This window comes from Salvelinus namaycush, unplaced genomic scaffold (genome assembly GCF_016432855.1).
Source record: "Salvelinus namaycush isolate Seneca unplaced genomic scaffold, SaNama_1.0 Scaffold187, whole genome shotgun sequence".
Taxonomy (NCBI): Eukaryota; Metazoa; Chordata; class Actinopteri; order Salmoniformes; family Salmonidae; genus Salvelinus; species Salvelinus namaycush.
In genome coordinates, this window is record NW_024058641.1 from 101,761 (window position 1) to 119,495 (window position 17,735).

General features: G+C 42.0%; 1 protein-coding gene across 1 annotated transcript in view; it reads left to right on the plus strand.

Annotated features, from left to right (window-relative positions):
• Nucleotides 1-17,735, plus strand: part of LOC120037777 (protein FAM13A-like) — a 73,574-nt gene that overhangs the window by 28,348 nt on the left and 27,491 nt on the right. The window contains exon 6 of the mRNA XM_038983742.1: nucleotides 2,710-2,948. Coding sequence (XP_038839670.1) covers nucleotides 2,710-2,948 — 239 coding nt within the window. The remainder of the gene's footprint in view (nucleotides 1-2,709; nucleotides 2,949-17,735) is intronic.

A 17,735-nucleotide genomic window follows, 5' to 3' on the forward strand; every position in this document is an offset into this window, starting at 1 on the left:
TGGTATACGGCCAATATACCACGGCTAAGGGCTGTGTCCAGGCACTCCACGTTGCATCATGCTTAAGAACAGCCCTTAGCCGTGGTATATTGGCCATATAACACACCTCCTCGTGTAACTAATTACTTTTCCCAGGGAGTATTAAGTAATTTGTTATTGTTGAAAGAAGTAACGAGTAACAGTGAATATATTACTTATTTTTTTTCAAATGACCCCAACACTGGTGACGTCAGGAAGTGGCCGATCAGGAGAACTATGAGTAAATAAACGCCATTCTGTCACCAAGAAAGACAAACTGGTAGTATGACAATGTGTTAATGACAGACTTTTTAGGCTAACAGTTTATTATTGTCCAATTGACCAAAGAGGAGGTGACCTCATTTGAAAACAATGGCTTAACAATTACAAGTTGGATCAAAAATCCAAAACACACCAAATGCTGCAAAAGAAATAACAACAATCTGTGATTTGACGAGGTACCCTCCGTTCTGGAGTCACTCACAACCACCTGTGAAAACATGCCTTTTAAATCACCAAAACTACCTTTAGTTGTAGAGGCAGAGGCAGCGGCGTTGACAGACCAGTTGTCTAACCTCTTTTGTTGGAATGAGAGACATACCTGTTAATGTGTTGTAGGCCTTGAGAAGAACAACACCCACTTGGCTGAGACTCTCATCACAACACAATGATCCAAAAACACAAGCTATTATTTATAGCAGCAAAAAGGCTTTCACATAAATACCGGAAAAGGAGTGACATTAAAATTCCAATACCGCTGTTACCATAACAACAGAATGTTTGCTTACGTTTTGAAATGTAAATATAAATAAGAGCACAAGCAAAATAGACTACAGCAGTTGAATGATAATGTCTCCATGGACTTTTTTTTAGCTGAGAAAGTCCCAGCTAAAATGGGGAAAGTCACTTGAACTCACTACAGGAGTGTTCACTGTGTTGGGTAACGTGGTACATACAACAACAGGTGAACAGGTTCAGATATACTACATCATAAACATATTTAGGGCCCTCTGACCGATGGTGGCAATTACTCATCTCACGTTTCCCAACACTAGACCAGAGCCTTCGACAGATAAGCTGAGTTTACAGCCAGGCTCTACAGAGACATAAATACATATAAACTGAGACGAATTTATGCAAAATGGAAACGCTAAGATTCGATTCATCGATTCCATATGTCACAGCCCCTCTCAGTTGCACACGACAGATTTATATAGACATGCCAAACTACAGTGTCACACTAAGGCCCCAAATGTGTGTGTGAGTGTGTGCTTACTGCACAATACCTACATCTGAATGACTCTCAGTGGAAGAACCGTACCAATGGCTTTTCAACTATAGTTCCCCCTCCCACCATAAAGTAAAATTACCAGTAGCAAGCCAGCTAGCTAACTTATCTACACGCCATATCTTTGTTAGGTTATATATTTAAACAAGACCGTCATCCAAGGCCATCATGGGTAAATATCCCAGATAAGCATGCATTGATTTTATTAGGCTGCAGATTCAATTACAGTATACCATATATGGCTACAAAACTGATACATGTTACAGCTGTGATACATGCTACAGCTGTGATACATGCTACAGCTGTGATTGTGATACATGTTACCCCCCCCCCTCACCCTCTGGCGTTCTGGATGCACCGCCCCCCACATTAAGTCAAATACATCACTTAACTCCTGACATCTGTTGTTGAAGTGCAACATCTAGTCCCTTAGGCTTAGAAGCTTTTCAAACTGTTCTGTAACGGAAAAACATCAACTACTAGACCTTTTCCATGGCTCTCCTAGTAACAGAAAAAAACAATGAATCCAGCCCTGACTGGATGTTCCATTGATAAATGTGGCTCACTGATAAAGTGCTTCCATTACTCATCATTAAATGCTTTAGCATTGGCTTTTGTCCAGAGCCAAACCCTGTGGGGATTGGTTATTGTGCCTTTGATCAATAGTTGAGCTGTAGGCTTCAGACCCATTAGGCTTACGACACAGTGGACTGCTAACATTTGAATAACTTCACATTTCTCATTCACACTTTTCTCTTACCCCCAAATACACACCTCTCAGTTATATGCATTAGATGTAGCTAGCGCACCTCTGTAGAACTGAAACAGTAAACTAGTGGTGCACACACCGTCGACATGAAGAAAGGTCGGTGTGACATAGCAGTGGTACGGGTGAGGTGCTTTAGGTACACCGTAGATACGACAGGCTACCGCCAGCTATACCCCCTAGGAGTCAGCACGGTAAGAGAAAGAGGAGTTTAACCCTTTTCATTTCCACAGGGTCGTATTCACTAGGCATGAAACAGAAGCAAACAGGCCAAATGGGTACTTACTATCTAAACCTTTCCAATAAGCGATTTGCATTGAACACCAAATGTTTTGATATGTTTTGTTTTGTTATGGTGTGCCCAAATGAATACAACCCAGTTTAAGGCTAACCTTCCCCCTTCATTTGTTCTTTTATTAGCCAACCTCCATGTCTCTACTGTACATAGCCTATCCTCCAATGCATGTTTTATTCTGTAGTAACCCGACTAAAGGTCAGCACAGCTGATCTGATTGCCCCTGTGACAGTATGCTGAGGCAGGTATCGTTTACATCTCTGGCTTTACACACGGGGCTCTGGTATTACAGGGAATCCACCCGCCTCACCCATCCTTCATTCTCCTTGTCTCTTTCCACAGGTGAGGAAAGTAAAGCGTGAGACAGCAACGGTGCTCCGAGCTGTGCCCCTTCCCAGTCTCTCTCCTGGGCTGCCCTCTGTGAGGCCCCTGGTCCTTCCCGTTCCCCTGGCTCCGGAGGTGAGGAGCCCCAGCCCTGAGAGGATGGAGCTGACCCCACCGGGGGCCCCACAGGACCCTCAGGGACCAGCCACGGACGCCTGGGACGTCAGCGCAGTCAAGACCATGGAGGTCCTGAACAGGTCAGTGTGTAGTGTAGTAACAGACAGTTATTTTGGGGCCGTATGGTGGAAAGTTACAAATAGGTAGTTTTTAACAGGTTAGTAGTTCATGATGTTTGTATTCATTCAGGAGCACAATAGGATGTCTGGGATTTAAAAAATTCCACGAATGTGAAATCTTATTAAGAGAGTGGGGTGAGGCACATTGTCAATAGAAAGAGGTTATATTAGGTAGCTGATTATTTTTATTAAATGCATAATAAAATGCTACGAATGCAGAAAAAGTGCAGAAAAATGTATGTAAAACGCTTATTCTTTTATAATAAAACAAACTCTTTAGTATTTTTACCTCTGTGTTCCAGTGCATATGGTATTGGTGGTTCAGTAGTCCATGTAGCACCTCTTCCCTGAATAATTAAAGTTTGCCTCATAGCAGAGAAGAAACACAGCTTGCAGGTCCTGGTTGTCAGCCAAGACATCGGAAGTATAGCCTAGTTTGCTAACACAGCTTGCAGGTCCTGGTTGTCAGCCAAGACATCGGAAGTATAGCCTAGTTTGCTAACACAGCTTTTATGATTTTATGGGAGTCACTTAAAAGTATATCAATCTATCTGCAACGATCTTAAAAACAAACTTTTATGATTATCATTTGTGGGGGTCATAGGTTATATGATAACTAAGCACAAACATTATAGTAAACATTGAGTTACATGGTATTACAATACATACATGCACTATTACATCAAATGTTGGATGTCTGACAATTTTCTCCAGCTCAATAAGAAGAAATCCGATGTTATTTTATTTGGCCCCCGCCTTGCTAGAACCCAGATTCTAGCAATCATGTTTAAGGCTTGGTTTAGCCCCGTCCTATATCTCTGATCTTTTATCTCCCTACGAGCCAGGACGTAGCCTGAGATCCTCTGGCAGGGACCTGTTGACCATTCCAAAGTCTAGGTTGAAAACGAAAGGAGACCAAACATTTTCCATAAGGGCCCCTAGACTTTGGAAGGGTCTGTCGGAGGAGATCAAGCTTGCAGATTCAGTGCCTCTTTTTAAATCCCTACTGAAGACACAATTTTATAAAGATGCTTTTAATGTATGATTTGAATGTGTGATTCAAATTAGCTGTCTTGTTTCGTTCTCCTTCCTCCTGTCTTTGTTTATTTTTTTGTACTTTTATGATGAGAAACACTTTGTTACTTGTATTGAAAGAGCTATAGAAATAGTTATTATTATTTTCAGCATGTAATAGTACAGTATGAGTTGAGTTTAGAGGTACATACCAGTAACCCTGTGTAACTAGAGACTAGTTGTAAATATCTTAAATCAAATCAAATTTTATTTGTCACATACACATGGTTAGCAGATGTTAATGTGAGTGTAGCGAAATGCTTGTGCTTCTAGTTCTGACAATGCAGTAATAACCAACGAGTAATCTAAGCTAACAATTTCACAACAACTACCTTATACACACAAGTGTAAAGGAATGAAGAATATGTACATAAAAATATATGAATGAGTGATGGTACAGAACGGCATAGGCAAGATGCAGTAGATGGTATAGAGTACAGTATATACATATGAGATGAGTAATGTAGGGTGAGACGTTCCCATCATTGTAGGGTGATTGTGCGGAACTCAGAACAGCCAGCTGCCATTTGGGATCTAAAAAGTCGGGAGCCGATCTTGGTCGCAAGGCTCCTGTGGCATCCCAATGGCATCTAAACATATTTATTATAAGTTGGCTGAAACTGGACCCTGTCTGGATCAAGTGTCCCCAGTCTGGGAATAGCATGTCTGCAAAATAACGTGTACAGCTGTGTTGGTTGGTTGTTGAGGCCTCCTTAGGGTTGATGTTAGCATTAGCCTAGCGCTAGCTAGCACACCCAGTGTTCAGTTGCTCGTAAACAAGATAGCCTTGTCCTCAGTGCATGGCATGCAGTCACTATGATGTAAGATTTAAGATGGAGCTTTTGTCTGTGGAGGGCTTAGTCAATCAATCAATCAAACAATAAGCTTCCTGCAGGTAGTTGTTAATGTAAAAGACAAAATATTGGCCTGGTCATATTGGGCATGCATAAAATCAAGTTTGTTTAATTAGGTATTGCTTATTTAACCTTTATTTAACTAGGCAAGTCAGTTAAGAACAAATTCTTATTTACAATGACGGCCACACCCTACCCCGGCCACACCCTAACCTGGACTATGCTGGGACAATTGTTCGCCCCCCTATGGGACTCCCAATCACGGCCGTTTGTGATACAGCCTGGAATCGAACCAGGGTCTGTAGTGACGCCTTCAACACTGAGATGCAGTGCCTTAGACCGCTGCGCCACTCGGGAGCCCAAATATATATTTATTCAATGTTTATTCACAATTAATAAATGGCTCAGTGGAAAGTGGTAACTGGTGAATACAGGCCTCATGTTGTGTGGTGTTACTTGGAAGAGGACCTCTGACACAGGGCTTGTAAGAAATAAATGTTCTCACTAGATATTCAATACTAAGTATCAGCTAGGAAAATGAAAGCAGAGCTCATCTCGCAGGAGCAAATAGAACATGTTTGCTAAGCAAACAAAATAGTATGAACAAGCTAACGTATGCTAAACTGAACCGATACGAGGCTGTGTTATGTTACAGCTTATGTAGTACAGCTCTCTAGTAGTTGATCTGGACACAAGCACACGTGTGCATGCACGCAAACACACGCAAATACAGTATAAATGTATATGTGGAAGTTGTGGACTTTGCAGTATTTGTTGTATCTTTTACTGCCTTTAAATAGATAAGATAACAGCGTCTAAAAAATAACTTCAGGTAAAGCCTGAAACTGTCTTTGAAAACATGCATTAGGAGTGCCTGGCCATACCCCGAATACTCCGTAATAGAAGAAGTGTATATACAGTTGAAGTCGGAAGTTTACATACACCTTAGCCAAATACATTTAAACTCAGTTTTTCACAATTCCTGACTTTTAATCCTAGTAGAAATTCTCTGTCTTAGGTTAGTTAGGATCACCACTTTATTTTAATGTGAAATGTCAGAATAATAGTAGAGAGAATTATTTATTTCAGCTTTTATTTCTTTCATCACATTCCCAGTGGGTCAGAAGTTTACATACACTCAACTAGTATTTGGTAGCATTGCCTTTAAATTGTTAAACTTGGGGTCAAACGTTTCGGGTAGCCTTCCACAAGCTTCCCACAATAACTTGGGTCAGGTTTGTAAGGCCTCCTTGCTTGCACACGCTTTTTCAGTTCTGCCCACAAATTTTCTATAGGATTGAGGTCAGGGCTTTGTGATGGCCACTCCAATACCTTGACTTTGTTGTCCTTAAGCCATTTTCCCACAACTTTGGAAGTATGCTTGGGGTCATTGTCCATTTGGAAGTGTCACGTTCCTGACCTGTTTTCCTTTGTTTTTGTATTTGTTTAGTATGGTCAGGGCGTGAGTTGGGGTGGGCATTCTATGTTATGTGTTTCTATGTTGGGTTCTTTTCTATTAACCTTATATGGTTCTCAATCAGGGACAGGTGTTTGACGTTTCCTCTGATTGAGAACCATATTAAGGTAGGCTGTTCTCACTGTTTGTTTGTGGGTGATTGTCTTCCGTGTCTGTGTATGTACCACACGGGACTGTTTCGTTTGTGTAGTCTGTTCCTGTTTGTGCGTTCTTCGTGTTATGTAAGTTCTCATGTCCAGGTCGGTCTACGTCGTTTTTGTTATTTTGTAATTTATCAAGTGTGCTTCGTGTTCGTCTTGTCTAAATAAATTCATCATGTATTCATCACCCGCTGCATTTTGGTCCGATCCTTGCTCCTCCTCATCCGAGGAGGAGAACGACTTAGACGCCCGTTACAGGAAGACCCATTTGCGGCCAAGCTTTAACTTCCTGACTGATGTCTTGAGATGTTGCTTCAATAAATCCACATACTTTTCCTGCCTCATGATGCCATCTATTTTGTGAAGTGCACCAGTCCCTCCTGCAGCAAAGCACCCCCACAACATGATGCTGCCACCCCCGTGCTTCACGGTTGGGATGGTGTTCTTCAGCTTGCAAGCCTCCCCCTTTTTCCTCCAAACTTAACGATGGTCATTATGGCCAAACAGTTTTATTTTTGTTTCATCAGATCAGAGGACATTTCTCCAAAAGGTACGATTGTAAACTGTAGTCTGGCTTTTTTATGGCGGTTTTGGAGCAGTGGTTTCTTTCTTGCTGAGCGGCCTTTCAGGTTATGTCAATATAGGACTCGTTTTACTGTGGATATAGATACTTTGCACCTGTTTCCTCCAGCATCTTCACAAGGTCCTTTGCCGTTGTTCTGGGATTGATTTGCATTTTTCGCACCAAAGTATGTTCATCTCTAGGAGACAGAGCGCGTCTCCTTCCTGAGCGGTATGACGGCTGCGTGGTCCCATGGTGTTTATACTTGCTTGCAATTGTTTGTACAGATGAACGTGGTACCTTCAGGCATTTGGGGGAAAAATTCTGAGGTCTTGGCTGATTTCTTTTCATTTTCCCATGATGTCAAGCAAAGAGGCACTGAGTTTGAAGGTAGGCCTTGAAATACATCCACAGGTACACCTCCAATTGACTCAAATGATGTAAATTTGCTTATCAGAAGCTTCTAAAGCCATGACATAATTTTCTGAAATCTTTCAAGCTGTTTAAAGGCACAGTCAACTTAATGTATGTAAACTTCTGACCCACTGGAATTGTGATACAGTGAAATAATCTGTTTGTAAACAATTGTTGGAAAAATTACTTGTGTCATGCATAAAGTAGATGTCCTAACCGACTTGCCAAAACTATAGTTTATTAACAAGACATTTGTGGAGTGGTTGAAAAACGAGTTTTAATGACTCTAACCTAAGTGTATGTAAACTTCCAACTTCAACTGTACAGTGTATATTTTTTTTTATCAACAAGACACAACCTTAGTAAAATGTTTGACAGATAATCTATGACAAATCAACACTATTCCTTTTTAGGTTGTAAAATGGGACTTTCTAGAGGGCTTTTTTACTATTATTATGTGTTATTATTATTATTTCAATGTTATTGTTAAAGGACAGTAGTTGCCATATTATTTTGTTACTAAGTATTGTTTGTTTTAGTTCATTTTCATTTGGACACTCTTGAAAATGACATTGTGCATCTAAAGAGATTTTCATCTAAATAAATGTCAAATAAATATCATTACCTAATTATCCCTGGCAATAGCAACAGGTGCTTTCCCCTTGAGTGGCAACAGCTTTCCTCGCCATGCACTTCATAGGGACAGTAAATCTGTTGGAGGATCTTTCCGACACCTTAAAAATACCCTAGTCTGGGGTATCGGATGGCCGATTTGGGGATCGGGTGACAGGGGGACCCTCGTAGCCTTCATAAGCAACCCTGTCTCTTGATGGGATGCTAATAGGCTAGTAGCTATGCTAATAGCTGACTGGTACAGTGTTGGATTGCGGCAGTCACATGATGTGACGGACATTTTAGCTAAAGTTCAGCAGACTGGTATAGCTAGAGAAGGATTGCCAGACCTATTTGGAAACGCATACTTCACTGCCTGGGAACCCAAAGCCTACTAGTTGCCTCATGTTTTCAGTGGAGTATAGGATGGCTAACATTGAGCATAAACTATGTACAAATACTAGAACTGTATATAAATACATGTGCAAGTAAGCTGCCCTTACTTTCCATAGGTATGTGTCAGGCTAGTATCTGTGTCAGTACAGCATCCAGCACTAAGCAGGAACAAACTGGATCAAACTGGATTTCAACTGAGAGATGAGTAGAATGCTAGTGGTGTTGAACTGCATTTTGTTAAATCTTGAACTGTGAGAACTAGGCCACTGGAAGATACGTACTTAGGTTATCAGTTGAGATTTCTCTGGGGTCAAATTGTAACCCCTGGGCTAGGATATCCCCTACTGGCCCCTCCTCTACTTCTCTGTCCCCTCTCTACTGTTTTTCATCCTTCTATGCTAGTCTTTATCAGATCTCCCCTTATAAAACAACTACAATTACACATTTTCCATCAATTGTTTCAGATGATTCATCTGCACTTCACTGTGCTACGTTTTCCTCATGTCAACTTAGATGGTCGGCATATAAGCCGGTTTTGAGCCATGAATAAGGGCTTCGCTTTACATGTCGGCCTCTCACCGGTTTGGAAAATACCAGTTTGCCGGTGGCACTGCTATGCAAACTCCACATGTGCATGTTTAACATTGAACCTGCCTGCATTTCTACAAACCGGTCCCAGATCTCATTGAGGGTAGACTACAGTGGGTTTCCTAGGATACTACATAGAGGTATTGCATCATCAGAGATCAACTCGTTGGAGACTGTGAAGAAATGTTTGCCCACTGTCTGTGCACAGTTTAGACATTGATCCTGTCTAGCAACCGGGATGGATGCTTCATCATTACAAAGGCTCCTATCAATTCATCCTCATGTCTCAAATCAGAAGCACAAGACAGCATAGTAAAGGCTTGTGAACCCCCCGCCCCCAGTTGGCTCTGGGATTCAAAAGAAGCTACCTTTCAGTTACTGGCCCAATGCTCTTAACTGCTAGGCTACTTGCCACATCACGTAGGCACTCATAGGGTCTCTTCTAGATACAGGCTACATGCACATGCTGGTTGTTGTATGTAGTTGCCATGGTTCACTGACTTGTGACGTAACCCATTATCTTTCTTAGAAAGAAATCCATTGAAAGCGGGTTGGGATGTGTGTGGGAGTGTGTGGGTGTGTGTGAGGGATTGGGTGAGGAATGTAACGGTGTGGTGTGAGTGTCAGACACTCTGGGGAGGTTATTGTTGGCCAACAGGGAGCCTCATCCATCAGTAAGATCGAGCAAGTCTGCTTGGATTTAAGGTGGGAAAACCCTAGTAGCTGGCACGTACCTGTTCTGTCCTCACCCACTCTAACCTATAGAATACTCCTACAATGGTCCCCATCTGCAGAAAAAGAGAGAGAGGATATCAATTCTGATTCAAACAGGTGTCATTGGCTCCTGAGCAGCCAAAAGGAGAAGAGGGTCAGAGACTTGGCTCAAATGTTATTGGCTGCTGAACCGGCCTATAGGTTAGGAGGGGGGTTCGTAAATGTATAGGAAGAGATGAGACTGCAATGGCACTAGTCAAGAAGATGCTAGTTGCCATGGTATCTGCCATGTTTGACTTCCAAGTCTGTCATTGACCCTTCGCTCTCTTGCGGCCCATCTGTAGATGTGCTGGCCATTTTCTGCTATTATAAGTAGGCTATCAGCTGGTGTTCTGGTGTTGACTAATGACTATTTACACTGAACACAAATATAAACGCAACATGGAAAGTGTTGGTCCCATGTTTCATGAGCTGAAATAAAATATCATTGAAATTTGTGGTGAGCGGTTTGCTGATGTCAACACTGTGAACAGAGTGCCCCATGGTGGCGGTGGGGTTATAGTATGGGCAGTCATAAGCTACGGACAACCAACACAATTGCATTTTATCGATGGGAATTTGAATGCACAGAGATACGGTGACGAGAACCTGAGGCCCATTGTCATGCCATTCATCTGCCACCATCACCTCATGTTTCAGCATGATAATGCACAGACCCATGTATCAAGGATCTGTACACAATCCATGAAAGCTGAATTGCATACACACAAGACATGTCACTCATTGAGCATGTTTGGGATGCTCTGGATCGATGGGTATGATGGTGTGTTCCAATTCCCGCCAATATCCAACAACTTTGCACAGCCATTGAAGAGGAGTGGGACTACATTCCACAGGCCACAATCAACAGCCTGATCAACTCTATCTGAAGGAGATGTGTCGCGCTGCATGAGGCAAATGGTGGTCACACCAGATACTGACTGGTTTTCTGATCCGCACCCCTACCTTTTTTTAAAGGTATCTGTGACCAACATAGATTAGGGCCTAATTTATTTCAATTAACTGATTCCCTTAAATGAACTGTAACTCAGTAAAATCGTTGAAATTGTTGCATGTTGCGTTTTATATTTTTTGTTCAGTGTAGTTTAGTAAGAGGAAGTTGCCATGTTCCTGCTACCATGGTGATTTAACCCCATTGACCTGGTTTATGGCCATAATGTCAACGTGAAGAGCTGACACTGGTCAACCACAGTACAACTACAGGTCAAGGTCATTGGTACCTCTAAACATAATGAATCTGGATGAGCATATCACTGTGCTATCGCCAGCTATTCCCTTTCATTACTCTAGAATTATGCTATAAATGCATTGAAAACTGGTTGAGAAGGAAAGCTGCCTACCAACCATATTGCTCATTCACAATTGGCTACTTTTCTCTCCACAGTTCCAGCATGTTCCCCCATTGCCCCTTTGGCAAAAATGTCATCATCTCTGAAGCGTGATGGGTTTATGGTAGCCTTCCCTTAACACCTTGGTCTATGGTGGAATGTACTATCTGTAACTTGAGTTATGAGAGTGTACACCAATAGGGGCTCAAGTAGGTAACCGGCCCAAGCTTTTTAGGTTTGGTACACTGCAGGTTCTATTCTCCAAACATTCTAAGAATGGACCATGAAGCAGGCTATGGTTTATCGTCCTTATTAAAGCAGTGTGGAAGAGGCCTGGCGGACGCAGAGGAGAAGGGGGAGGAGGGCTGGAACACTGACCTCCAATCAGGAGAACGTATACTCCAGTAAGATCCTCCTTTTGGACATGGAGTCACCTGGACTGGACCCTAAACGGAATATTGCTCAGTTTCAACCAAAGTTTAGATTCCAGGCTAGTAGTCACATCCATATAATAATGCAAGGCTATGAACCTGAAATGAATTCTGTGAGCTTGAATATGACCAATGTGTCAAATGTGAAAATAGTAGTGTGTCAAACAAAATGTCCTTATACCGGTATAGGGTATTGAGAAACCATTATTTAAACAACCTGGTCAATAGGGCACTATGGTAAAAATGTGTTGAGTTGAATTAAATAAAGATTATTATTTGTCTACAAAATGGTGGAGGGTTGCCAGCCTGGCCAAGTTGTTTGGTAGTTTTCCATCACCTCTGAGAGGATTAAGTCTCCTCAACAAAGCCACTTGTTATTCCTTAAGTAAGGTAGTGGGTAAGCAGGATTTCCGTTTGCAACAATTCATGACAGCACACATTATTTTAATACGCTTGCCAGACTGTTTAACACGGCCTAAGTATAGGGAAACATTTCTCGGCTGGCTTCCACTAGCAATACGTAAAGATTGTGAAATGCTGTTGTGAGGTGCGCTTGGTACCTTGATCCGGAAGGGGGATTTCATAGACTATGTACGTAGGTTGTATTAGAGGAGGTAAGGGAAGAAACGCATACACGCCACAAAAAAATCTCACATACACACTCATTCAGAATTCTTCAAGATAGAGGCCAGGTCATGTGATATGGTAAGCTTTTGAAGTTGAATGAACTTCGGCCCATTTCGGTTCCTGACAAACTGAAACCTAAATCCTCTGTTTTGAACTTGGTACGGTGTTAGGCCTTTACACCCCGGGCAGCTAAACCAGTGGTATGTTTTCCCCTCTCAGCCCTAGACAGTGACATACTCACACCCTCCTTACCGTTAGACTACTGGAGCTACTGCACGTACCCAAAAACACAGAGTCCAAATATTTTCTCCGTGGCCCATTTTACCACAATTCAGTCTTGTGTGTATTAGTGAGTCTATTGTTTATTTCAAAAGTGTCTAACCGTATTTACAACCCATGATTAGACAGTATTAGCTGTTGTTTATTGGCGCAATTGCCAAATTCCATGTACTGTACCCCATGGTTATGAGAAAATGGCACTGGTGATTGAGGTTTGGCTTCCTGATGAAGGCTATGTAACCCTTTCCGTGGCAATATTTAGGCCTTTTTGCCACAATTTTATACACAATGTTAATCACACACATGCTTCTGTAGGCTACATGATGTTTAGGGTAGTAAGGCCCTCGGCAGGTTAAAGTATTTTTCAGGATATGTACATGTTAAGCAATCTCCACATTAAGAAGTTCCCGTTCTTGTTGCATAATTTCTGTCATGTGTAACTATTGGCCCAGGCTCCGCCAGAGCTAAACCAGAGGAGGGCACACACGACCCTTCAACTGTCGCTTTAATAATTCCCAGAGATGAGCTTTAACAAAACGTACTGAACTGACTGGAGCATTAGGTGGCTATTGTTCCAGAGACAAAAGGACATTCTGTCCCCTAAATAAAACACTGAGGTGCAGAGAAAGGGAGAAAAAAAAGTGTGCCTTCATATGTAATATTGCATCACTCTCACTCCACAGTGGCTAACCTAACCGTTTTCTTTTGTTGTTTGTTTTTGCATTTCAGCTCTCAAGAGGAAGACAGCAGACCCATATCTCCTTTCTACATAAGGTAGGTCCTGGTCTTGTTTTTGTCCTGAGAAAAGAGGTCGACAGCATGTTATTATGGAGATGTGGGGTCATAGGGCCTATCCGCTGCATTTCATGCCATCTCAATGCATTAACATAGGAAACAATAGGCCCACCAGAAAGAGGAGGGGAGGGAGGGGGCATGCTGTTCACATGCAAGCTGCCGTTGTTATGATGGTGGCAGTGTGAGCACGTGGTCTCTGGTTCAACAATACTTCCCGTAAAGCTGTAAAAACCAAACCATTTCCCTGATTTGTATAGTAGTGAGAAGAAAGGGATCTCTGTCAACCCTGAGGTTGAGACTGACACATTTGTTTATTGTTATCATGCTGGTCATTCTGGATATTGACCTCTCCAATGGGCCTACATACTGTATGCCTGAAATTGTACCATTTAACATCTGAATGTCATAGTGTGTATAGGTGGCATGGAAGTCAGACGCAGGAGAGTAAGACGGAGTGTAAATGTAGACTTTTACTAAATGTCCACTCAATATGCTCCAAGCACGAAAATATACATATATCAAATAAACATGGGTACGAGGACCCGTCGCACACCTATACAACAAGAAAACAATACTTGACATAAAACAATCTCTGACAAACACATGAGGGGAAACAGAGGGTTAAATACACAATAGGTAATGAATGGGATTGAAAACAGGTGTGTGGGAAGACAAGACAAAACCAATGGAAAATGAAAAATGGATCGATGATGGCTAGAAGGCCGGTGACGTCGACCGCCGAACACCGCCCGAACAAGGAGAGGCAACGACTTCGGCAGAAGTCGTGACACTGAAATTAGATCAATTGTCATACAGTGCATCACATTGTTTCATACATCTGGATATTGATCCATCACTGTATTCACAAAGTATCTGAAGAAATAGGTACATAACTTCACAAATATATCATATAAATATATCATATAACAGAACATTTCATGTTACTACATCTATAGTGCAGAACCAGATTCCCAACATAGTTTGACAATCCACTCAATTGTCACACCAAAACATATACCCAAATATTCACCAAAACATATACCCATCACGAACTGCTTTGACACCCTGTCATACAGTGACATCAGACCAACATGGTTCTTAATGGAACCGGATTGTTCTGGTTTGACACTTTGCAATACAGTGAGATCAGACGAACAAGGTTCTTAGTGGAATTTCTGGTTGAACCGGATCATTCTGCTTTAACACCTGATCTATGAGTCACCCTCCAGGCAGGCACCCCCCATGACATTTTATGGCATCACTTCCTGTTAACTTCTTGTTTGGCGGACGTTCATTTCCTTTTGAATCCCTGTATGTTGGGCACGCACACACTGAGTTGGATGTGTAGGTTCTCATTTAATGTTTGGTCTGTTTCAAGCCCCCTGTAGAGTGACTCTGGGAGTTTTTCCTCTACGTTTACTGCCTTCTAGAATTCCATACCACACATTTTTGTTCACTTCCCTTGATTTTGACACCCAGAATGTCTTCTAGGACTCACTGTTCCAGCTTTTGTGTGTGTGTGTGTGTGTGTGTGTGTGTGTGTGTGTGTGTGTGTGTGTGTGTGTGTGTGTGTGTGTGTGTGTGTGTGTGTGTGTGTGTGTGTGTGTGTGTGTGTGTGTGTGTGTGTGTGTGTGTGTGTGTGTCAATGTGTGTGTGTGTACGTGTCGGTGTGTACTTGTGTGTGCGTCAATGTTTGAATGTGTGGCTCCATGGAGATGCCTGTTGCCTGGTAGCCCACCACTTGGACTGCTTAACATGGGTCACCCATTCCTTCTAGAACATCACATTCACTCTCTGACCCATAGACTATAAACATAACACTGCAAATACTCCTTTAAAGGTGCCCTATGCAGAAATCGCTCTGACATTTCCTGGTTGCTAAAAATCTAATAGTTCGCTTAATTTCAGTTTGTGACAAAACAAGCAAGTACAATCATTGTACAATCTAAACCAATGTATTTAAAAATGTTATTTGACCTTTATTTAGCTAGACAAATCATTTAAGAACAAATTCTTATTTTCAATGACAGCCTAGGAACAGTGAGTTAACTGCCTTGTTCAGGGGCAGAACAGATTTTTACCTTGTCAGCTCGGGGATTCGACCTTTTGGTTACTAGTACAACGCTCTAACCACTAGGCTACCTGCCGCCCCACTGTGAAATATATTTTCCATAACCAAAAATATTGTACTTTCAGCTGATGTACAAAACCAAAAGTAAAACATGCAAAAACTAAACTTAAGCATGGGAAGCATAGAAATAGCGCACATAGAACATCTATCGCTTCTTAGACTTGCTTTCAATGATAATTATATATTACAGCTTTTAATGGATGGTTAGCACTTCTAGCGCCTCTGACCCACTCCTATAACATTTTTAGCATAGTGTTCTCACTCACTTGTTAGCTAGAGTAAAAGTAACCTGGATTACAGACAGTTGGGTAATGTCCCAAATGGCACCCTACTCCCTATATAGTGCACTACTTTTGACAAGGGCACTATAAAGGGAATCGGGTGTAGTTTGGGATGCAACCTTATAGCCTCTCTGTGAACCATGCCTCACTACCCCACCGTCTAACCAGGTCATCTCCATAAAGACACGACGGAGCGCTCTGCCATGGAAGTAGATCCCCAGTAGGACATTTGTTGTGGTGCTTTGGTCTGTCACCATGGCTACAGTATTGGACCACAAATAGGTCTCCAATGATTGTAACCATGTTGATTATCTGACTCCAATTCCACCCTGTGGTTTGCTTTGAGTTATTATGATCCCTACCCCCAGGCCTAGTTATAATGATAGCTACTATTTCTATTTCTTGTTGTTGTTGGCTTGCCAGCTGATGGAAAAATGGATGGAAAATCATTACTTATCTAACATGAAATAAGTGTTTGATGATATCATTAATGCTCTGTCCTGGATTTGGATCTCTCTCTTGTCTCTGTTTTAAGATGGAGGTTCTGGATCCTGAGTCACAGTCTCTTATTTTGTTGACCGTCAAGAGAACCGTATGTGCTCCTCTTGCGGTAAGGGAAGGTCATGGCCAGGGGCCGACTGTTTGACAGTTCACGACCCACAGGGCATATTCATTGCACACCAAGCCTGCATCCGAGATGGAACCCTATTCCCTATATGGTGCACTACTTTTGACCAGAGCCCTATGGGTACTGGTCAAAAGTAGTGCACTAAATAGGGAATCGGTTTCCATTTGAGACGCAGCCCAAGCCTCACCTCATTCCAGACTTGTTACATGTACGTGTCTAGAGTGGGCGGAAGGTTCTAATAGCTGAACTCAGTGGTACATATAATCTCTTTCCAGACAGTGATGTCATATCCTGGAATGGATTGGTAGCCTACCGGTACTTACCCCCCTTTTGCCCGCTGCTGTGCCCGGACAGAGGCTACTTGGCATGGGGTTGGCATTCCCAGTCTCCTGGTTGTTACACTAGACTAGAGACTTCACTTTGGGAGGTTTAGGTTGCATGTAAACAGGCTAATGACTGCTGCCCTTGTTGCAGGATAAATATGGCACTGTCCAAAAGACACAACAGGAGACAGAATAGAATATAACTTTATTGTCCATCTTGCTAAGGAAGCGTTTGCATTATGAATAGGGTTAAATATTAAAAACCTGTCATAACGTGCTTATTACCATATGTTCGATAAATACTAAGTCCTAAAGATTCACCGCATCCCAAGGTAACTAGGCTATCCAAATGATGTCTCCCTCTAATGGTGACCTTGACTTTATTCAAGGTTCCTTCCCTTGCCTTAAACATATCCCATTTTCTCTTCTTGGCCCCGAAATTACTATTATTACTATAACTTCATATGTAACAGTGAGCTTGATTATACCAATATGACTGAACCTCAGCCAAAGTCATTTCTGTTATCATATCTCCTTTCTCTCGATGCATATTTTTCTGGCTGCACTAATCTAGAGGCTTCCGTTGACATCCATTGTCAAGTGTTACCTTAGAATATGTGGCTATTGCAGCAGTCGAGGTGTTAATGATTTTCACTTCTCTTTCTCTTTCTGTGGGGTTTGTGAATTACTCAAAATACACTGAACAAAAATATAAACGTAACGTGCAACCATTTCAAAGATTTTACTGGGTTACCGTTCATATAAGGAAATCAGTCAATTGAAATAAATTCATTGGGCTCTAATCTATGGATTTCACATGACTGGGAATACAGATATGCATCTGTTGGTCACAGATGCCTTAAAAAAAAGGTAGGGGTGTGGATCAGAAAACCAGTCCATATCTGGTGTGACCACCATTTGCCTCATGCAGCGCGACATCTCCTTCACATAGGGTTGATCCGGCTGTTGATTGTGACCCGTGGAATGTTGTCCCACTCCTCTTCAATGGCTATGCCAAGTTGCTGGACATTTAA